Genomic DNA, 23,978 nt, shown 5'->3' with positions numbered 1-23,978 from the left:
CTTTCTTTCTTTCTTTCTTTCTTTCTTTCTTTCTTTCTTTCTCTCTCTCTTTCCTTCTCTTCTTTTTTTTCTTGAGACACAGTTTCTCTGTGCAACAGCCTTGAACTCACAAAGATTCCCCTGCCTGAGTCTCTCAAGTGCTGGAATTAAAGGCTTGGGCCACCACCACACCTGGTTTTGTTCAACTTGTTTTTAAGACAGGTTCTGGCCTGGAGCTTGCCCTGTGGGCTAGCCTAGATGGCCTAGCAAGCCCTAGGGATCTGACAGTCTCCTACACAGCACTGGGATTAACAAGTACACATCACTATGCCTGGGGATCAAACTTCTGTCCTTATGCTTATATGAGCCCTCTCTCAAGCCCTTAAGCATCTTTTCTTGAGACAGCCCAACCATTTCTCCTAAGTGAATATCAGCTGAAACTTTTGCGTTTGTTTAGACTTTAAGTTTCTATGCAGCTTTAACTTTCTATTGTTACAAACTCAGTCACATCAAACAATACCCAGTTATCTTACAGCTCAATAGGTGAAAGGTTCACACAGACTCACTAGACTAAAAACAAGGTATCGGGTATAGATAGTGCTATTCTCATTTCTATATGAAGAGCCAGCTCCTCATCTTGCCTGGCTTCTACTAGCTGTCCACATCTTTGGTTCATGTCCTTTACCAGTCAGTAGTGACAAGAATCACTTTAGTGCTGTACCTGACCTCTTGCATGTCACATTTTCATAACTTTTTTCTTTCTGTCTTGCCACTTTTAAGGTTCCAAGGACATCCCTGGTGATTACATAGTAATAATAGCCAGGCAATCCAAGATTATCTTCCTCTTTGGGGCCAAGTGACTTGGCAGACTTCTCTGAGACAGTACTTCCCTTCATTATGACAGAGTCCAAAGGTTGGAAGATCTACATCTTTAAGTTGTTATCACTTTGCCTGCTACAGGCATTAGAAGGCAAAGGCCCTTCAAGAAAGTGTTCACTGGGGGGGGGTCCCATGGGGGTTTGCCGAGGCACAGTTTCACAGTGCGTGAAGCAGCTATCATTGCTAGGGGTTGTCCATATGAGATCAGAGACCGGGACTTTGAAAGGCCTTGTTTGTCCATTATTCCTGTTATACAAGTCTGTATTGGTTGTCAGGAAAGGCCATAAGAAAGTATCATAGACAGGTGGTTTGACAACAGAAGTTTATTTTCTCATAATTCTGGACTAGGGGTCAAACTCTGTGGCAGAGTTAGCTTCCCTCGGAGGCCTCACTCTTTTGTAAGATGGTCGCCTTCCAGCCCTCTTCAAATGACCTTTTCTCTGCACATGTCCTTACTTCCCTGTCATCTAAGGACACCCATAGTCTTGGGTTACAGTTTACTCCACTGGTCTCCTGTAACTTTCATTTCCTCCTTAGAGATCTTGTCTCCAAAGAGAATCCACGCATCCTAAAGCACAGGGATGCAGCACTTCAGCATGGAACTTAAGATGGAAATTAGCAACCTGTAACAGTAGCTAACCAGTCCTAACTTACAGAAGCCTAGCGTGATGGAGGACCAGTGGTTAAGAGATCAGAGATGGGGAAGGGGACAACTTCTTTTCCACACTCAAGATTTTTTTTTCTACAAAAATGGTGAGTTTATTTTCTTATAACATACAATGGTAAATGTTTGGGGGGATGTTCAGGTTTTTAAATTTTTCTCAGTTGACTTTACACATCACAATATTAATAAACTCTATGAAGCTCTTCCACTTCCATCCAGGTAAGGGATCCAATTGACAGGCAATCTGGTAATACATTGAAAATAAAGATGTTTCCCCATCCCCTCCACAAGTTTAACAATTACTGCCTGCTCCACAGGACAGACAATTTGTTTTTTTAAAGTCTCCAGACCAAGGGACAGCACAACCCTGTGTCATATTACTTATAATACAGTTTAACAATATTTTATCAAAGATGTTTGCATTTGAGATTATCATTGGAGAAAAAAAATGGCAGCTGAGGATCTGCACAGCAAAAAGAAAGATCACATAAAACATTTCCACCACTATTTAAAAGCCAAATTTAAGCAATAGTAAAAAAAAAAATCAAAACAAGATAATAATACAACCTCTGTTTAAAATGACAGCCATGTCCTGCCTCTTTTCCATTGAATTTTACATATGAACAGACTATATATACTGGGTTTTTGAAGAAATGTCCATTTGGTCTGTTGCACCTGTCAGGTTCCAGCTCCATCAGCTCACTGTCTTTGGGGGTTCACTCAACTCCAAGTTGTCTCTGTCTTTGCCACATTCTGGGTTAGGTGCAGTGTCTCAAGTATACATCTCTCCCTTTTCCTTTACACAGTGCAGAGTATATGGGCATAGGTTACACAGCTTCTTCTCCTTCACTCCAGGTCACTGTCTTTGTCTAAATTCAAAGCGGTGTTCAGGGGTGTACAGTAGTTGGGCTTGTCGGATGGTATGTAGCCTGGCAGACACAAGCATTTGTAGGAGCCTTCTGTGTTAATGCACTTGGCGTTCTTGCAGAGAGACATCCGATTATTCAGCTCGCTGCATTCATTTACATCTGCAATAAACCAAACCACGGTGTTTAAGGTTACGTTACTCACCAGTGACACGCAGGTGCCAGCCCGGGTGCTGTCCACAGTTCTTGGCCACATAAACCAGACAGTTTCCTCATTTTTATCTCTCTCAATATGCAAGATAAGCCTTTATACATATTAAAATAAGTGATCAGGGAGAGTCTGGAATTGCCCTGTTATTTAATACAATGTCAACATTTGTCAGCTTGATATTTAATATACCCAAGCTACAGTGTGAATGGTGATTTTTTTCTTTTTAAAGATTTTTATCCAAAATTACTGCTAGGGAAGTTGTTTATTTCCTAGTTGCCTTCAGTCTTTTATATTTACCTCACATACTCAGGGGAGTCATTACTGAACTGTCAAAATTTAAATTTAAAAGTCAAAATAATTACTTGAGACATTCTGGCCTTTTAGGGGTGGGGCTGGAGGTAGAGCATCGTTCACAGTACAGTTCTTGAGTAGCAGGCACAAAGCCCTGGGCTTCAGTCTCTGACCATGAGAAAAATATGACACTTAGGCTTCTTATATGGGGTGATAACTATGAGTTTTAGCTGTCATAAAAGAAATACAGACTATAGCATTGACTACCTTAACCGTTTTTGTGTATAGTCTTGTGACATGAAGTATTATTACACTCCATGCATATTTCTAGAACCTTTTTCATCTTTCCAAACCACAAGCCCACCCATCTATCTGACACCTACTCAGCTGACCAGAACCAGTCACAGGGGACGCCAGGGAAAGAGTCTCTTAACGGACACTCTCATTCTTACCGACACAGGTCATCTTGGCCATATCCAGGTGATATCCATCAAAGCAATCGCAAGTGTATCCTTCCTGGACTCTCACACAGCGGCCATTTTCACAACCATTGAGGATGCCACACTCCTCAGCCTGTAGCTCCTCAAAGCTATTTAGAAAGCCTGCAAAGGCAAAGGCAGAAGCCAGGTTACAAGTGTTTGCCCTCCTACCCTGTTGAAAACTGAATTATTATTATTACTATTATTATTATTATTATAGATCTGGTTTATTTTATTTATCTGTCTAAGATACTTTAATGTTAGCTTCAGAATTTGCTATCAAGTATACCTGTACCTAGTGCTAAGCATAAAACGATGCAGTTTTTTTATATGAGCCAGTCCACTCTTTGAATTCCAATGCTTTATACTGAAACCACATAACATGAGAAAGCAAGCACGGGCTTGAGCTTTTTCTTTCAAATTAGGAAATGTGGAACTTTTTGAATGTTTTATATGAATTTCCAGTCAGAAAGCCTTCTGGGATTGGATTGGTGAACTTCCTGACCAGGGTTCTGTAGGTATTTTCTAAGAGGGCTCCAGGTTTGAGGACGGGCATTTGGGAATTGTAGAACCAAAGAAGAGCCAGGCTGGTTGTGCCCTATGAGGTCTGTTTACTCTGGCTTCCCATGAAGCCTTCCACAAGAGCCCAAAGAATAAAGTCCACTGAAGTGATTCCAAACATCTTGACAAATGGGAAGGTACATCAGACTTGTGTTTAGAATAAAGGAATAAAACAAAGAAGCTCTTGTTTGGCTCTCCTTATAGTTTAGATACAAGCTCTAAAACCATATGAGACATCCAGAGTTTTAACAATATAAAAACAACATGGCCAGCCCTGAAAGTGTTGAGCTATCTTCCCAGAGAGAGAAGTTGTAATATATAAATACATAATCCCCCAAGTCCACTGTCACAGTTTATCTTCTCTCTCCAAAGGGGAATTACCGGGCCTCTGAGGTGATTCTCCAATAGAACTGCAGGGGGCAGCAAAATATTGTTGCTATTGCAGGCCTAGGAAGTCTTAATTTGCATAGAAGCCCACTAAAACACCCACTTTAAAAAAATTAACACATCCATGAAGTCCCCTTGCCAAAATTTATAGAGAGAAAGAAACAGGTCATCAAGAAATAGCAGACACAGAAAGCTGATTGGAGAAATACAGACTAGGGATGAAATGAAAGCATTTTCAAATCCAGCGTATCACAGCAAAATAAATTTCAACTTTATAATTAGCAAAATTACATTTTGTTATAGGAATTGCAATGTGCCATTAACAATTGGAACTCAAGACCTCTTAAAAATACTTCTGGATTTTTTTTTCTTGGTGGGGACTCTCAGAAGACAGTTATGCTAGACTCCTAACTGCAAGCATGACAGAGTATCATTAATGTTGCTTGCCCATGGGATGAGTCTCAAATTGGGCCGGTTATTGGTTGGCCTTTCCCTAAGTCTCCACTCCATCTTTGTCCCTGCATTTCTTTTAGACAGGACAAATTGTGAGTGGAAAGTTTTTCGGTATCCTTATTCCTCTACTGGGAATCCTACCTAGCTAGAAGAGTTTGGCCTCTTGGGTGTCTGTATCCCCACTGTTATGTATCTCAGCTAAGGCCACCAAAATTGATTCCTAGGAGCCTCCTCCAACCCAGGAATCTCTAGGGAGTGCCAGAGACACTTCTGGATTCTCAAGCCCCTGCTCCAAATCTGACATGGTACCTGTTTTATGTAAATGAATACACCTACAACCAGTAGCTGCCAGAACCCCCTGTGGCTATTTCTGTACTGCAGTGGCTGGGCTGAGTGGCTACAACAGAGACCACGTGGCCTGCAAAGTCAAAAACATTACCATATCTAGCTGTAGTGGGCTGGCCTGATGCTGCTTGTATTCTAATGCTAATATTAGTCCCCCCCAAGACTGGTTGCCCCAGAGACTACAGAGTGACCTTATTTCTGATTGGTAAATAAAGATGCCAACAGCCAATAGCTGGGCAGAAGAGACATAGGTGGGGTTTGGGTTTCCTGGGCTTGGGGTTGCAGAAGGACCACAAGGAAAAGAAGGTGCAAGAGGGAGGAGAAGCCGTCATAGGTTAGGTGAGTTATAAAAACATGTCCCTGAGTGCTGGCCAATTGGAGTTAAGAGCAGCCCAGAAGAAGCAGCTAAAGGGTCTTGTGCTGTTTAAGACTTATTGTAAATATGAAGGCTCTGTGTGTCTTTTATACAGGAACTAAAGGGTCAAAGGAGGGGTAGAAACTCCAGGTTGAGATTAAATAATTTCTACAACATCTAGCCTTTCAGAAAAACAGAGTGATCTCTGCACCAATGAGTTCCAGTTTGGGTAATACTGCTCAAACTGAAGGTAATGGAGACCACAAGCCATGAAGGTGATGAGAGCTCTCACTTAGACTCTCTTCCAGCACTAGCCATTCAGCGTGGTCCCTCCTGCAGCAGGGCCAGGAGCCCTTGCTACCAGTGTATGCAGGGCCAGGGAGAAGTTTCTGCCATGTAGGCTGTTTAAAGGCCTTTGTGGAATCAAATCAGGAGATGAAGACCCACATGACAACTCTCTATGTTGCTAAATAGGAGCCTAGTGTGACACCAATATGTCTGATGATATGTGTGAAGTGGAAGGTGCCTCAGAGTCATGTTGCCATGGAAGAGAGCTTCAGAAGTGTTTAGCGTGGAAAGTCGTGGAATGTGAACTGCAATGCAGTAGAGGCTACGTACGAGCTGGGCAGGGTCAGGGTTGCTTAGAGACTTTCCTACTGTTTCTGGATTTGTGGGCTTTCTTTGGATCTTGCTATTTCTTCCTTTCTCTTTTTAAGGAGAAGGCTTACTGATCTATAATCTTCCCTGTAATATGATGTGATCATAGTCTTGGGGTTGTAGATGTACTCAGGCCCATTTTGTGACGTGACTCAGGGTCATGTCTTGTTGGTAAAAAGGAAGACTACTAAGCACAGGTCTTAGGAATGGGAGAGTAGGAACTCTTGGAAAGACCTGGGAGAGGGCAACAGGAACGTTCTAGAACTGTATTATATTTGACCTTGGAGAGGGATCATATATGTATGTGATAACCAAGCTCTCTGGAATGGCAGAAATATGGCATCCTTAATTCTGCTGGATGATCAAAATGCAGCAACCTTTGAAAGAGTCAAGGGTGAGTCATCTAAGATTGCGCCAACTGGGGTACTGACTCTGTCAAGCCGAAGTGAATGCTCCCAAGAGCAGCTTCCCAATAAGCCTGCCTTTCATCTAATCTAATCTGTCTTGAATTGGCTCACTTCATCAGTGGCAGAGAAATAACCTATCAGATAGTGTTGAAACCAAACCCCTATAAATTTCTAGGTGCTACTCCAAGGCTACTACCAAATGGTGGCCTCTGGAAACAGATGGCAGGGCCTGGAAGAAGAAAAGACTCCATAGTATTTTGAAATGATGATGCAACTCTAAGATCTTAGCCTCAGAATCCATGATCCGCTGAGGCTCCAGCATGTGGGGATGTGGTACAGCTGTTTAAGGGGGGAGCATCCCTCGTGAGATGAGAATGGTCCCTGAATTAGCTTTCCTCTCGCTATTACTCTGCAGCCTAGACCCCAGCCAGCCAGCTGCCATCTTTCATCCTGAACTGCTGTCTTTTCAAACCTTGCTCTTCCCTGTTTAAAAGCATGGATGTCTCTCCTGTGGAAACAGAGTTTCTGCGTGTGCGCTTTCCTCACACACATTTCCTTTCTAGAGGGGACAATATTTTCCCTCTTGTCTCCCCCATGAGAGCTCGGCTCACAAATCCAGAAAAAGCTGGCACCCATCACTTCTTACTTAATAAATCCCCTCACAAATGGATTCTAAAAATCTATTTCTGACCAAGAAGGTTGCTTTTTGTTTGTTTGTTTGTTTGTTTGTTTGTTTTCTGACCACCCACTCTAAAATCTTTGCAAACATCAACTTGGTGTGCTGAACCTTTGTCATCGTGTAGGGAAATGGAACTAGACCATGACTTAATATAAAAAGATATGATTGAGGTGTAGCACTTATAACAATAAGATCATTTTCATTACTTTATAGGAAAATGAATATAATAGTCCTCTCTGTAATACTAATCTTGGAACCTGGTGATTCTTACCCAGGTCGGCAAGCTACATAAACCAAAGAGATTATAAAACCAGCCTGCTGGGCCCACCCAGACATTCTGATGGGTAGGTTTAGATCAAGACCCACATATCTGCATTTGGAACAATTTCCCACAGATCATATTTTGAGAACACTGAGTACTCTTGATCCTAGCTTAACTTAACATGACTGCATGGGTGTACTTACGATCCTGGATGAAGTAAGGGTCTGTTTCTGGGCCATACTGTTCACTGAAGTCCACCAATGCATCCCGTCCATATGGCCGCCGACGCCCAGTCACAGGGATGTTGCACAGCTGGGCATAGTCATCTGAGAGGGAATGGACACTGTTAGGTGACCTTAGACACGCACATATCTCAGAGCAGTGATCTGGGCATGACACACACCATTCAGCAGCATCTCCAGTGTGGCTGGGCTTCCCTCTATGGGAGATGGGCTCACGCACACACTAAATACTGGGATAGAGCATAAAGAATAAACAATGACTTAAAGGAGCTGATGATTTGCAAAACCATTTGCAAATTCTAGAACACACACACATACATAGAGGTGGAGGGACAAGCCATCTTAAAATACATCAGGCCTCCTGGAGGAGTTGCTTTATCCAACCCTAATATGTATTATCATAAAAAAAATTAAGGAATAAATAGTCCGTGTTGTAAGTGCAAAGCATATGTCCATAGGAACAGGAAAAAATGGATCGCTGGTGTTCCTAACATGACCCAACAGCATCTGGAAACTCCCAGCTTGAATCCATCAGCTGCTCCTCTAACTGTCGAGCACTGCGGAATTCTCCAGGCCCCATGAACAGGATCATGATGGACATCCAACAAGGATGAGAGTAGTGGTAGCGGTAGCATAGCAGCAAGAAACTTAGGACCACACACTGCTTGCTCTGTGTTGTTGTAAGCATTTAATCAACACCCATTTCACTAAAATATTTCCATTCTGAGAGATTTTGCTATTACCCCCATTTTACTGATGCAGACACAGGGTGGGTGCAGACATAAAAGCAGAAAGATCACATCTCAGCTAATACCCAGCAGCACCAGGTCTAAAGCCCCATGAGCAGGCTACAGAGCATTTGTAAACTGCTGTCTCCTGCAGCTCTTCTGGACCACTGGGCTTTACTTGCATCTCACCTCCCGCTGCCACTCCCTGTAGCCCACATCCCCATTCCAAGTGTGACCAACCCGGAATGGTTGGATTCTTAACCTTACTCCTCAACCAAGCCATGGGATCTAGAACTATTGGTTAAATTAAAAAATTGCGTGACCGATTAATTGGGGGGTCTCTCTTAATCTACTTTTCTATCTGCTGGGCTAGTTACCTCCCCAGGGGTGTTCCCCAAATACTTGCTGCTCATAGTCCCTTTCCTCTCCTGGCAGCTTCTCCTCTGTCCACTCATGGTCTCTTCTCCTCTCCACCCTCAACCAGGTAGCTCGCATCCCACCTGCCTCTAGTCCCTCCAGTAATTGGCTGTAGCTGCAATTTAAATGCATGCCACGATCTCAGGCAGGCTCTTCCTTACACTTAATAGTCATTTTCGGAAAGTCTAGAGAGAAATGCTTTATGGGCTGAATGTATGAATTACAGAAAATGCATTCTCCAAGTATAGTAATGAGCAGTTGGTGAAAAGTCTGAGCTTCCTAGAGGTCATCTGCTTTGCCAGGATGACGTAGAGGCAGCCAGATACTAGGCTCTCCTATTAGGTAGACAACCTCACCACCCAAGGCAACACTTATCCAAAGGTTTTCAGTTTGTTTCCTCCTATATACAACTAAAGAACAATACTGGCTGGCAAGATGGCTCAGCTACAAAAAGCGCCTTCCACCAAGCCTAAGTTAAATACTGGGATCCACATGGTGGAAGGAGAGAACTGACTCCGACAAGTTGTCCTCAGACTCATATAAATGTGCACTGTAGCCTACACACTCTGAGAATAGCGCCAGAGAAAACAGTGAGGCCTCAGAACACACCGAGTCACAAGATAGGGCAGGAATCTCATGGCTCCCAACCCCTCTCCTCACGGAGAAACAACATCCAGACCCCAGACTCTCCCAACACTTTGCATGAAGCCATTCTGTGAAATGAAATATTAATTTCATTAAGGAAATAACAGAGCCTAAAATAAAACTGTTGACTCAAAAACAAAGACAAACAAAGACCCCCAGCTTCAAGTAGAGCATGAACTATTGTCCAGTTCTGCATTATTAACGTTTGAAAAGCATGAAGGGCTTCCCTTTGAGACCAGAATTGTTCAAATGTTTGCAAGTTGTGAGAGCTGAGGTCATCGCTCCTGATTTTTATTTATTTATATATATATTTGCTGTACATCTCAAAGGGAGGACATCTTTCAATATTTTATAGCCAAGCCATAGTATGATTAAGAGTGGATATTACACATGAATCAATTCATATACTCAGTTTGGAAGACATAACCCAGAGATGGCCGAGTATTCTCCTCTGGGATGCCTGTCAGCTGTTAGGGAGCCCTACCTAGACTTGAGGTTGAAGGATGCCAAGGGACACAGAAAGGGCCTGGCCAGTGTTGTCTGGCTTCAAGCCTGTGCTCTCCTCCACCAAGCTGTGAGGTGACTGTTGGAAGCATTCACCTTCTGTCAAGGTCAAAAGAGGGACCTCAGCTGGGAGTGAAAAGGATGAGTAGCAAGCATCCAAAAACAGCTGCCTGGGAGCTGCACTTGAACAACGGCTATGCAGATGTAAATGAATTACGTTATGGGGGAAAAAAGTATTTTGGATTAATTTTAAAGACCTAATCAAGGTACAGACAAGTAAAACTAAATTATGGCCAGACCCTGCCAAGTGGTTCCTAAAGAAGTTCCCAGATTTGATCCAAGCTGGAGAGAAGGTAGTAGAGAGACATGGGGATGGCTAGTTTTAAGACCTGACTCATCTTTCCCTCCCCTTCTCCTGCCAGGCATGGTCACTCAGGATTCTAGGCTCTACTGTCCTTGTTGCTCCCTGTCTCTCATGTATTGCACGCTAAGCAGTTCTGGTTAGATGTCAAAATAGCATTTCTGTGTCCCATGCTCTGTCTTGTAGCTGAAGATGCGTGCCTGTGATCAACACAAGGACACAGTCATCTTTCTGGGAACAAGAAAAGGTCTGTCCTGGTCCATGTCTGCTGTGCCTCCCATCTTCCCATCTTACACGTCATCTCAGATCCTTCGCCAGGGTCAAGGGAGACATGAGCATGGGGAAATGGGAAGAACGTGGGCTTTGGAGGCAGAAGCCCATGCTGGAGTCTTGGTTGGGTTGTTTGCTTTCCTGTTTAGCAATGTTGGGCAAGTCTCAGTTTCTACATCTGTCACGTAGGAGTTATTCTTTAAAAAAACATCTCTATTTATTTTTATTGTCTGAATGTTTGGCTTGCATGGATGTCTGCTTGCCATGTGTGTGTCGAGTCTCCATGGAGGCCAGAAGAGGTAATCAGATCCCCCTCGAACAGGAGTTACAGGCAGCTATGAGCCACTGTATGGATGCTGAGAATTAAACCTGAGTCCTCTGCAAGAGTAGCCAGTGCTCTTAACCTCTGAGCCATCTCTCCAGCCCCTCCACAGGGGTAATTCTTATCTCATCTTCATATGTTAGTGACCTGTGAAAAGTGAAGCAATGTTATAAATTTGCTCATAAAGTAGGAAGCTCAAAGATTATGAAAGTTAGTCTTCTTTTCTTTCCCTTAAGAGAAACCCAGAAGGCTTCATGGAAGATCTCTATATTGAAAGTATTGAAAGTGACATATCTAAATGTCTGAACCGAAGGTGATCCGTGGGCAAAAAGGGCTGCAGTCAATTGAGGAAGAGAGAAGAACAAATTGCAGGCGTTTGCTGATTCCCTTTTGAAGATAATCTGGAGATTTTTTATATAGATGGAAGAAACTGGATAGAGAAAAAAAATGTTCATGAACATTCTCCAACAAGGCATACAACTGGCAAATGTCTTGGCAAATGTGCTTATGTCTGATAAATTATGAACAATAGTACTACTTTATTTTTGACTCACAGGTTTCACCATGTAGCCCTGGCTGCCTTGCAACTCACAATGTAGACCAGGCTGGCCTCAGACTCACAGAGATCCCCTTGCTTCTGCCTCCCAACGCTGGAACCAAAGGCGTGCACCACCACACTCCACCGAAATAGCACGTTCCTCAGTAGCAGGTTAACCAAAGTCAGATGCTAGAGAAAGAATGTTATCCTACCAAACATGACTTCTTTCCATGGTGTCCAAGGGATAGCTCAGAACATTACAACGAGGAGTAGGTAAGGTACCTTCCTCAGAATGTGAGGAGGATACATTTCTAGCATGTTCTGGCCTCTGAGTATCCCAAGCCCCAAGAGAAACCCACTCTAGCTTGGAGGTGCTTGGTTGTGGTTAGCCCTAGGTCTGGCTTAATGTCAGAGTCTAGCTTAGGAGACATCAGTGAATCAGGGCTGGCTGCAGTACAGAGGCCAAGAGCAGCAGATCCCTGGACTCTTTCCACAGCTTCCCAGGAGAACCCAGGGAACCTTGGCTGCCTCTTCCTCCAGCTCACCGTGAACACACGCACAGCATACTTTGTCCTTAAAGTCTCTTTGCTTTCCAAAGCTCCCTCTTCTTATACACACCAATAACAATTAATCATCTAGCTGTCAGGTGCTAGATGCAGGGCGAGGACGGCTGAGCAAATCCTGAGAGCCCTCCTTTCTGAGACCCCCAGTGAATGTTTCCATCTGGGGATCTAGCCAAACACAAATGTGAAATGAATAGCTAATGGAAATGGTAACACCTCCACGACTGTCCCCTCCCCATGGCATTCCCCACCTCCCCAACACAAATGCACACAGCTCTAGATCAAAGCTATGACAGGGACACATGGGGTGGCATGGGCCACCACCACTAAGTACACTAAACAGATCCAGGCCATTGATCACACTAATTTTCCTGGCATGGCAGATTCACACGACAGATGGTCCTGCTTTGATTTCTACTTTAAGTGGAAAAAAAATTTTTTTTTCAAATTACCCCCCTGGAGCCAGTGGGTCTGGGACCCCTGCTGTCAGAAGCAATGGGAAGCACATTACTGCATCCTGGCAGGAAATCTCTGTTTTTGATGACAGACACATCTGTGGGGCTGGTCTGGACAGTCACATGTCACTGTGCCACTCTGGCATATGAGAAACCGGGAGGTGAAGTTTTTGTTGTCTGAGGCAGATTAAAGTCAGCTTTTTGACATGAAGCAGAGGCTAGGCTTGGGTTTTCACACACCAGAGCCGAAGAGCAACGAAATGTTAGCTATGTCTATGTAGGAGGAGCAAGGCCCAGGTCTGCTGTAGTATGTATAGGAGTCATGTTTCATGCAGGTTTCTCTACCAGGTGTTTTTTCCTTACAGGTTTAAACAAGCACCATTAGTTGATGATGGTATAGGGAGGCAGAGGAGGGACTTGAATGTTTGCCACAGTGACTGCTCGGTCTGCAGTTGAACGGAAACTTGTCCTTAACTGAAATGGGCAAAAACAAATTCCTTCTTTAGACCGTGGCAGTGAAGGAAGGGGACAGAAGGGCTTCAGTAGGACTACTTAAGTCGTACTTAAGAAGACTTAGAAGACCTGCACTGCACTGCATGTCTGTCTTTTTTCAGAGAATAATCTCTTGCCCAGAGTAGAGCAGATAGATAGTCAGCCATCTTCTAGGAAGTTAGAAAGTATGGAACTATGAGAGGAAATTAGATTCACATACATCACACACAGACACACACACACACACACTCACACACACAACAAAAACAACTGCACACATGACATACACAGACACACCACATAATCAGACTCATATACACACCACACATGACATATACACCCAAAAATACACTTGACAATAGTCACACGCATAACACATCCACAACATACCACAAATAGGCACAACACACACCCCACAATACACAAATGACACATCCACAACACAAACACAACATATACACAATCAGGCACAAAACACAGCAAAACACAGATATATAGACACACACACACACACACACACTAAATAAAAGGCCTGGAGTCAACAGGCTCAATACACTTGTGTCCTTGTCTCCATTTCTTCTCTTTTTAGCTCCTGGTCTAGACCTGTTTCTTCGAATTTAAGTTCTTCCATCTCTGGACCAAGATATGTGCCACTCTTTGCTTCGCTGTATCAAAAGTGCTTCGTTTGTTGCTTCCTTAATGTTTTACAATCATAGCCTGAGGATAGCATGAATTTGGCCAGAATTGGATGAACAGGGTGGTGGTGTTTAGGAGCAAGCAAGGGAAGGCAAAAGGGGAAACTTTGCATCTCACTCCATATGTCAGCAGCAAATGAAGAGAAAAGGTCTCTCAGAGGGGCAGGGTAGGAGTACCATTGACAGAAAGCAGCTCATGACTTGGGTGCGAGGACACATGTCTGTAACCCCAACACTCTAGAGGCAAAGACAAGAGGATCCAGGCCACCCTGGGCTCAACACCAACACTGAAACCAAACCAACCAACCAACCAGACAACCAGACAGACAAGGAGGCATTAGGTTAGCACTGAAGTATGTACACCCTTGCCTACTGCAGAGAAAAGGTAGAAAAGGTAAGACAGCAAGCATGCACCCTGGAGCTATGGTGAGCCATACCCAGCACACTCTTACATATAGTTTCCTCTAGATCTCAGAACCAACCAAGGGAAAACTGGCCAGCCCTGTTCTATTTCTCATCAGAGAGCTACAGTTTACCGCAGCACATGTCTGACACCAGCAGAGAGTTTTGGGTGGAAGTGCTCTGTCTGCCAAACCTGGTCTTTTTGCAGCTGCTCTTATGACACCCTAGGCAAATTGTTCAATGCAGTCCCCAGACCCTGAGCATCAGGTAAGTACTTTGCTCATCAGTCATAAGCATCTGTGGTTCAAATTCCACGGAGAGTCATAACCATGAACGTCGATGAGCTCAGCCTCCGTCAGGGTCAGCTCCATCATTAGCAGGATTTATGTTTATTGAATTTGCTCGATTTATTAGGTGAAAGAGATCAAATTGCTTAATGTTCAATTAAATTGTACTTGTCGAGGACAGGGAAGTAATGAAATCCAAAGTCTTGGCAGGGTTTATACTTGGTGGGACTCCTGTAAACCATAGCATTGAGGAAACTTGCAGCCATAAACCAATCAAGCCTGCCCACCCCTGGCCTTTTCCGAAGGTCAACCTTCCCATGTAGTCACTGCCAGTGTTTCCCATCAGATGACTGATAGTTAGCCAACTAGCTGACAGCAGAGAAGGTTGGCTACAAATGCAATATAGCACAACTAAATAAATAGTTTAAAAAAATGGACGTCCTCTTTGTGTTCTAAAAGCTGGATCCAAACATTTATATTCTTGTAATAGCACTAAATTCAGCCATACAGGGAGGAAGCCTGAGAACAGTGACTGTAACATGAATTCCTTATTAAGAACTTAATGGAAGGTTCCCCCACTGCTTAGTAGTCAGGGCTTTGGAAGATACCACTAAGAGCTACTCAAAAGAAACAAGGAGTGGGGTTACTCTTGATGCCAGACAAGAGGAAAGGCTTAACAATGCAAAGAGGGAGCCAGGGAGGGATTTTTATGGTATTCCTCTTGTAAAGGGATCTATTTGTTTCTCCCACTGTGAGCATAGGTAAGTCATGTCATTGTTCCCTTAATGCTCTTGGAAGTGACAATCTAAAAGGACAGCAACTTAGGAGAAACATTCATAAGGAGTGCACTTGTTTTTCCTTTCTTTGATAAAGCAAGTAAGAATTATTTAGAAAGAGAAAGCGAACACATACTTAAGGCTAAAAGCGAGGCTGTACACCTTGTAAATGTACCAGCACCACTGTCATGTCCACTTAAGGGCACTTGCTTTTGTTTTATGTGAATTTTTACCTCAATTTAAAAAATAAACACAAATGAATGGGGGCTGCTTGGATATGTGGCCCGCACGCAAGGTCCTGGGGTCCATCCCCGATGGTGGTGGTGGTGGTGGTAGTAGTGTGTGTATGGGTGTTCTGTAGTTCATTTACTTTTTTTATTTTTAACTAGTAAGTATGGAAACAAAACATCTTGAGGGTCCCTACAAGATTCTATGTGTGAATCTTTTTTTTTTAATATTGAAAATAGATTTTTTTCATACAATATATTCTGATTATAGTTCTCCTCCTCCAACACTTCCCAAATCCTCCCTACCTCTCCTCCTATCAAATACACACCTTTCCCCTGTCTCATTAGGAAACAAATAGGAATCTAAAAATAATAGTAAACAAACAAGCAAACAAACAAAGAAACAGGAGTGGGACAAAACAAGCAAGCAAAGAAACAGGAAAAAAAAAAGACCCAAAATTAGAAGCACAAGGAACACAGACAGATGCAGGGACACACATGTTCACTCACACAGAAACCCCATAAAAGCACAAAACTGGAAAACAGTAGTACAAGTGCAAAGGCTATATAAGGTAAAAATCAATCAATCAGTCAAACAAACCTGATAAAAGAAATAACCAACTGAATAGCTCTGATAAAGCATAATAAGAAAAGAAACTATTTAAAATGCCCTTGAGTTTGTACTGATTCTAAATAGAATGTGTACTGTCACCCTGAAAGGAAAAAGGTCCCTGAAACCTGTGGCTGCAATCCGAGGTCACCAGCACTAGACATTAAGGTTATATTAGCCATCACCTCAACCCATCCCACAAACCTGTCCCTAAAAGAAAACTGAGGCTGAGAGATATTGAAAGGTATTTCAAAGCCCAAGTCAGGTTAAATTCTCAAAATTCTAACTACTTAGTATGATAATTTAAACAATAGATATCCATAATTTCCTGTAACAATTTGTATTTTAAAGTATTTTAGCTGATGATTAGTTGTAAAGTTTACAAATAGAGAAACCTGCTTTGATATTTGTTTAAAATTCTCTTAAGAGGCAGAACTCAAGATCTTCTTTTTTTTTAAGATTTATTTTATTAATATATGTAAGTACACTGTAGCTGTCTTCAGACACTCCAGAAGAGGGAGTCAGATCTTGTTGCGGATGGTTGTGAGCCACCACGTGGTTTCTGGGATTTGAACTCTGGACCTTCGGAAGAACAGTTGGGTGCTCTTACCCACTGAGTCATCTCACCAGCCCCAGAACTCAAGATCTTAAACAAACAAGCAAAACAATAAGCTAGTCCTCAGAACCCAGTGCCATTGTTTGAAGAACAACTGAGTAACTCATGTACTGTTACTTAACAGTAAATGGTTATTCACCAACATGTATTCCATTCAATTATAGGAAATAAGACATCATTGCTTATAGCAAAATCTGGAATTATTTTATAGTCTCTGGTTCCACTTTATAATTTTTTTTTCTAGGCTGCTATTTTACCTCATTTTGAAGTGGCTCTCCTCTTTCTCCCCCCGCCCCCCAGGGCTGTTCATAATTAGTTACAATCCTAATGGGGTTCATTCTGGCAGGGACATCTTCGGCCATCCTTGCTTAGGGACACATGTTACCAAGTGAGTGGTATCTTGAAGGGATAACCAGTATATAACCAGCACCACTGTTTAGACAGCTCCAGGGGTCTTTGAGACCAAGACTCGGGAGCAAACTTTAAAAAGGCATCCACGAGACCAAAATCTTACTCAGTAAAGCTGCACTTCCTTCTATTTTATTTATTTATTTATTTATTTATTTATTTATTTATTTATTTATTTATTTAAATGTATGCCAGTACACTGTAGCTGTCTTCAGACACACCAGAAGAGGGCATTGGATCCCATTACAGATGGTTGTGAGCCACCATGTGGTTGCTGGCAATTGAACTCAGGACATCTGAAATGGCAGTCAGTGCTCTTAACCGTTGAGCCATCACTCAGTCCCTGCACTTTCTTCTTAAATTTTTTTTTTTAAGATTTCCTGTTAATGGCGAGCAAACAATTACTTCCTAGGCTCCACCTCTGGAAGTTCATCCAAACATGAGATTTATTGTTTTAAAAATTGTGGTTCTGGGAATCAAATCAGGACGTCATGCATGCTAGGCTCAAGTTCTACCTCTGGGTCCCACCCCCATCTTGGGCTGCTCTTATTTAAGCTCTTGTTAGCAGCTTTCCCCCAGTCATAAGGGGTACAATCTGTCTGTTGCTGGAAGGGAGAATGGATCAACCTTCCCGTACCTGTCATCTACCAACGCTTGCCAGAGCTGGCCAGAGGTGAACTTTTAAAAGGCAGTAGCTGGCAGCTCTGCTCTATCCACAGTAGACTGGAAAGGGTTTTTAAAGAAAAGGTAAGAGAACATGCAACCTTATCAGTTGAAAACCCCAGGCACACTTGGGGCTGTGGGCTTTTCCGAGCTGTGCTTACAGACATTTTTAGAGCAAACCACAACTGGCTCCACAAAGAAGGAGAAGCAAAGAAAACCTTGAACAACAGCGGCAACAATCACGAACCCAGCAACCCTGGATGTAAAATATTTGAAACCCAACTCAGAGTAAACCCGTCAGATCAAGTTGGCACTGAAATGGAAACTTCTAGAAAACTGGACCCAACATCTCAGATTTCAAAATGGAAAGCAGAGTCTGCTCACGTGGTTACTTTAGAGATCAACCAGATTTCTTGTATCTCCCAACAATATCATTGGACTTTGGCCTGGTTTATTTCATTTTCTGCCTTCTTTTCTCTACTTTGGCTTGCTAACTTAGACTCAGATATGATGTTAGTGCTGTTCCCTCTCTTGACTGCTTAGCATTACTGAGTGTAGCCAAACCATTGCTGGCACACAAACAGTGTAGTCCCTGAGAAAAGAAGCATGGCTTAAATGTCCATCCCCTCATCCAAGCCATCCATAAGTGCTCATGTGACCTATGACCTTCCAGTGATTGTGGTTAGGGAGATTGGACCTTATCACTGTATTCAGACTGCAGTCTAAGTCTAACGACCTTGAAGGGCCTCTCGAATACCTGCTGGCCCTCTACACTCCAGGGAGCCAGGCTCAGACCACAGCTCATTGTCCACACTTTGCCCTGCTCTATCAGGGTCTGTTATTTTTAGACAACCCCTACTCTTAGGCAAACCATGTTTATTTCCCTACTTAACATATTTTAAAGAAATGGCTACAATGCGATCTCGTAAACTGAATGGGGTCTCCTAGTGTGCTTCTTTTCCACTAATGCAACCACCAGAGTTGTTCTTCAAACAATGGCACTGGGTTCTGAGGACTACCTTATTGTTTTGCTTGTCTGTTTGTTTTGTCTCTTAATGTCCTGAGTACTCTGTCTGCATGCACACCTGCATGCCAGAAGAGGGCATCAGATCCCTTTATGGATGGTCATGTGTGCCATGCGGTTGCTGGGGATTGAACTCAGGACCTCTGGAAGAACACCCAGTGCTCTTAATTGCTGAGCCATCTCACCAGCCCCAGAGCACAGTTTCAAGCTGTTTCCAGCATCTCACTCCTGTCTACCTGCCCCATTTTATACCTGACCCCACTGTCATTTATGTCTGTTCATCTAGCTCAGTGGTTCTCTACCTGTGCGACACAACCCCTTGGCCAAACTTCTACCTCCAAAAATATTTACATTATGATCAAGACAGTAGGAACCACGAAAATAATTTTATAGTTGTGGGGTCACCACAACATGAAGAGCTATACTAAAGATTGCAGCACTGGGAAGGCTGAGAACCATTGATGGAGCCACTTTCCCAGGTCAGCTATCCCTTTCCCATTTCAGAGACAGGGACCACAAAAACATTGTCCACAGGGAACCTTTAGCATGGTGGGGAGACTCAAGATAAGACCTGGTTCCTGAGGGTGACAACAAGCAGTTGGATAGAGTTGAATTGATTCTGTCCTATTATCACTTAGGAGCTATCTCAGTAGAAGGCTAATTACAAAAACCAATGCTCATGACAGCCACACGATCCTAGTTACACGGAGACAGTAAAGACACGTGGGGCTGGAGAGAGCACGCTTGCCTCGTGTCTTGGCTCTTGATTCTCCAATAACTGCCTGAGCCAATCTTGAATTTCTCCACCCAGTGACCTCGGGTGGCCTAATATGATGATTCCACAGACTACAGATGTAAGAAGGCCAGCGTATGAATGCTTTCTTTAAAGTTCTCCTTCCTGCCCGTGGGTACTATGGATGTGTACTGTGTTTAAAAGAGCTGTGGACTGGGGAAAACTTTGGGATTTCAGTTTGAATTAGGACCTTAGGTTGAAAGAGAGTTAAAATAATTTGAATAAGTGAGTGAACAGTATTTAAATATACAAAGAAATTCAAATTACTTATATGTTCTTGAGATAGGGCATCTAGACCAGGCTGCCTTGCACTTGCTATGGAGGACGAGGATTACTTTGAACGCCCTGAGCCTCCTGCCTTTACACCCCTAGTGTTCAGATCACAGCAGTGCAACTCCATGCTGGGTTTATGTGGTGCTAGGAATCCAACCCAGGGCCTTTCGCTTGGCAGACATGTTCTCTACCAACTGAGCGTCATCCTCAGCCGCTGTATTTAAGCTTGACCTCTGATATTAATAAGGCTGTTTAAATATTAAAAAATTTAAGAGCTGTGGGCTATCTTATCAGCTACAGAACTTTCGAGACATCAAGTGGACAATTTATAAGGGAAGACTTAACAATTTATGACATTGTTAGGACTTATGTACAGCAAGACATATAATGTCTTCCTTGAGACAGAAACAAGAAGAAAGAATAAATGCATTTTCTAGGAGGTTGGTTTAGGGTGACATGCTGTATATATTCAAGTTAGCCGCTTAGAGTCTAGGTTTTACATTTTGTAGATCAAATACATCGAGTGTTCGCTTCAAAAGCTGTCATTAGCTGGCCCTCTCCAAGCATAAAGCCTCCCTCGCAGCTCACGCAGTGCAGTGGAAGAGAAGCCCGCAGAGCACAAGGGAAGCTTCTTCGTCAGCGTGCAGAGCTATTGGGGCCACACCCGTTCCTAAACACTCTGGCACCCTGAAGGAATGCCCACCTTGAATACTGTTTTGGATGCTTGCCTCCCTTCAAAGAGATGCTGGCACTGTATAACAAGGTAACCATGTAGAACCGGCATGTGCTCAACTTATTTTCTAGAAGGGGATTTAATAATAATCATTTAACATAGGGGTATTTACTGTCCTACAACCCAGGCAGTAGCACAGCTAACACCTGATCGCCACCTTGAGGCAGGTGTTGGTACTGCCATTCCATGCTGGAAGAACTAGGCTAACAGGTGTATAGACAATTCTTTATTGAATGTTGTTTTACAACCACCCCATTGCAAAAAGAAAGCTTTTTTTTTTTGTGCTTTATGTGAGGGGTGATGTTTCATTTTCTAAATAAATACAACAATCTCTCAGTGAGGAACAGTAAAAATTGCAGGCCAGCCATTCCACACAGCATATAATTTCCCTGGACACCAAAATTCAACCCCACAGAAGTGAACCCTGCCTTCATGGAATACTTCCAACTCAGCTTAGAAGGCTTGCATGAGCTTCTAGCTTAGCCATCCTCCATTGTACCTGGATCGCAGTTACTTCTCTTGAATCATAGTGCACAGAATTTGTGGCCAAAAGGATGCATGCGCTCACACTAAGACAGGATTAAATTATTATTAGTTCATAGAGAGCTCTTAATTTTAGATACAGGAGATTTGAAAGCATGTGTCTAGTGCAGTGAGGAGAACCAGTCGTCAAACCAGAGTGGGATTCTGGGTCTCCTAAGAAAAGGCGGTGGCCCTCTGCTGTGCTTCCCAAATGGGATGTTCCAAAGTTATTATTAACATTCTCTGGAAACACAGTTCTTGGAAAAGCCCTTACACCATCAATGCTGAAAGGGTTTTTACAACTATTGCCCAGTTACAGTATTTTTTCAAGTGTCGCCTGCAAGTCAAATGTCTGTCTTCCTTCTCACCTCAAGACTGTTATATAACAGCTTACACTGGGGTCTTTGAGAATGTGGGCGAGCCATGCCATGCGAGGATGTGGAAGTCACTGCCTCAGTCATCTCTAAGGCAGAGTCTAAATTCTTTTACTTGGGTAAAACGATATAAAAAAAAGGTGGTGCTAGATTGGATTTACAACATTTTGACATAGGGAAAGTATCATGCGTATATTTAGGAGACAAACCTAGGAATAAAACACCCTCGTTCACAATTCTCTTACATTCCAAACACAAATTGTGAATTCGTCACAAACTTTTTGGCCTACTATAGAGAGAATGTTTGGTAAATAACAAAATGAAGGAAGAAATATATAGTTTTAAATACATTTAAATTTAAATATAAAGTTTAGATTTAAGTTGAAAGTGAAAACAGGAAAATGATATACAATTTAGATTTGCATCTCAGAGAATGGATCTCTCTTCTTGTCAACCCGAGAAGCACATAACTTACTGGCCATAACACTGGGGTTAAGAGGCAGGTACATGAAGGGCTTATGCAACTTAATCATTTGAAAAGGAAATCCTTTCTTTTAGGTAGCGTCCACCTAAACAGGAGGCATTAGGTAATACTGTCATGGATCCTCATGGATATTCACTTCATGGACCTCATGCTATTTATCAGTCACTCATTTAACACCCACACGGGAAACAGAGATGACATAATTACACCTAGTCCCTGCTTTCTGAGTTCAAGTCTCAGGTCAACATTTCTGTTTATTTTAAATGAGATGATTGTATACAATATATATGTATTAAAAACAAACTCAAGTAGTGAAAAGGATATAAATTTATAAGAAGCCATCAACATAGCTATGCATGTTCTTTCTTGGAATGTATTACGCAAAAGACAGTTTACTCAAGTTGTTTTATGCCTTTGTATAGAATATGGCATATGGCTGGCAATATGGCTCAATGGGTAAAGATGTTTTCTGGCAAGCCTGTTGACCCAGACCTACAGGATCTCCCTACACACACACACACACACACACACACACACACACACACACACACACAAGATAAGTAAATGTAATAAAAGTTTAAAAAATGGCTTAGCAGCATTCTCTACCAGGCTCTGCGGCTGTGCTTCAGTTATATATATATGTTTACGTTTTCCAAAAACATTAAGTTTATGCTTTACTTGGGCAAGAATCATTGGCTTTAACTCATTAGCCAACTGGATATATATGACCCATGACCCATCCGGCCCATCTGACACTGCTTTCATTTGATTTGCAACCCTCACTACTAACTCTAAAACCACGTCCTGTTGCCTGCATTAGCACACCATACACGAACACTAAAAGGTTTCAGCTTCAATTTGCCACTCTGTTACTTTCATGTTTCAAAAAAAAAAAAAATACTGTGCATTTCAAATGCACTTTGAGTTCTGGGGGAGCGAGGATTCAATCACACTAAACCCACAGAGTCTGAAGGCAAGATGCCGGGATCTGACTGGCATTGAGCAGGCCTTGCCAATGCAAGCTACTCCTCCTTAGCCTCAGCCACATCTCCTCCAGCAGGAGGCAGTGGTTGTGCATCTAAGATAGAGCCAACCGGGCCCGTCTTTCAACAATTCCTGGCACTGAGACCCATGAAAACCAAGCAGGAAATGTCTAATCAAAGATCCCACATTCTGATAACTCCGAGTTCCTTCCAGCCTGGCATGAAAACTTCCCAGGGAGCAAAGCCTGCCTCTCCCTTCTCTCATCTGAAATATGGATACAGTGGTTTATTTGGTTTGAACTTATTTGGTTTTCTTAACAGCCTTGCCTTTCAGATTCACAGGATGATAAACGGATCAAATATTGATGTCCTCCCAAAAGGGACTCCAGCCACTGACATTGTAAGGGCAGGTAGGGAAGGTATTGCAGAAGTGGACGGGAGGAAGAGGAGGCAGGGTGGGAACAAGGTAGGGAGGCCTGTGGGGTTCTAGAAGGCAGAGGTTGTTAGCACATGCCCACCACACCACTGACACACACCCTTCACCTTACCACCAATAATCAGGGGCTTTCTCCTAAATGAGCCTGCCATTTGGCCCCTTTAACTAGCTGAGGGCTGACATCAAATCCAGAATGGCCCCCAAAGTGAACAAAATTACACAAGAACATAGTTCTTCTCGTGTGAGGTTCTCCTAACATAATCCTTCACCCTCCACTCACTTCTCCCCCATGCAGTGCCAACACACAAGGCAGAATCTAGCTTCCGAGAGCTCAAGGAATGGGCCACTCCCACAGCCTCCACGTGCCAGTCTTCCCAGACTTGCTGCTTGAGCAAGAGTTAATGCCTATGACCTATTGGACCAGAAGTGTGAAGGCCTGTTTTGAGCCAGAGCTGTACTTTACACAGCACTTTAATGCTCAAAGCTGATGGCAGGCACTGCGATTTATTCTTCAAACTCCCCCAGCCCTGTTTCCATCAGTAACCGATCATTCCCTAAAACAGTGCAGCCCTCCTTCAGAAACTGGAAGGTTCAGCACTGGCAGGCTGGATTAATCCAGAGTTTGAATTAACAAAGGACAATGCTGTCCTTCTCAATAGT

The 23,978-nt window shown here is 43.0% G+C and overlaps 1 protein-coding gene across 5 annotated transcripts in view; it reads right to left on the bottom strand.

Moving 5' to 3' along the window:
- Positions 1 to 1,166: 1,166 nt before the first annotated feature.
- The window catches only part of Ltbp1 (latent transforming growth factor beta binding protein 1), a 387,543-nt gene continuing 364,731 nt past the window's right edge, over positions 1,167 to 23,978 (bottom strand). For 3 of the 5 annotated variants that reach the window (XM_021185976.2, XM_021185979.2, XM_029471039.1), the window contains 3 exons: positions 7,679 to 7,801; positions 3,343 to 3,492; positions 1,167 to 2,550 (listed from right to left, as the gene is read on the bottom strand). In XM_021185976.2, coding sequence (XP_021041635.1) covers positions 2,369 to 2,550; positions 3,343 to 3,492; positions 7,679 to 7,801 — 455 coding nt within the window. In that variant the 3' untranslated portion in view covers positions 1,167 to 2,368. The remainder of the gene's footprint in view (positions 2,551 to 3,342; positions 3,493 to 7,678; positions 7,802 to 23,978) is intronic. The other 2 variants (XM_029471038.1, XM_029471037.1) reach the window with 1 other exon arrangement.

Source organism: Mus caroli, chromosome 17 (assembly GCF_900094665.2).
Source record: "Mus caroli chromosome 17, CAROLI_EIJ_v1.1, whole genome shotgun sequence".
Taxonomy (NCBI): Eukaryota; Metazoa; Chordata; class Mammalia; order Rodentia; family Muridae; genus Mus; species Mus caroli.
The sequence above is the reverse complement of the archived record's forward strand: the minus strand, read 5'-3'. Positions and strand labels throughout refer to the sequence as shown.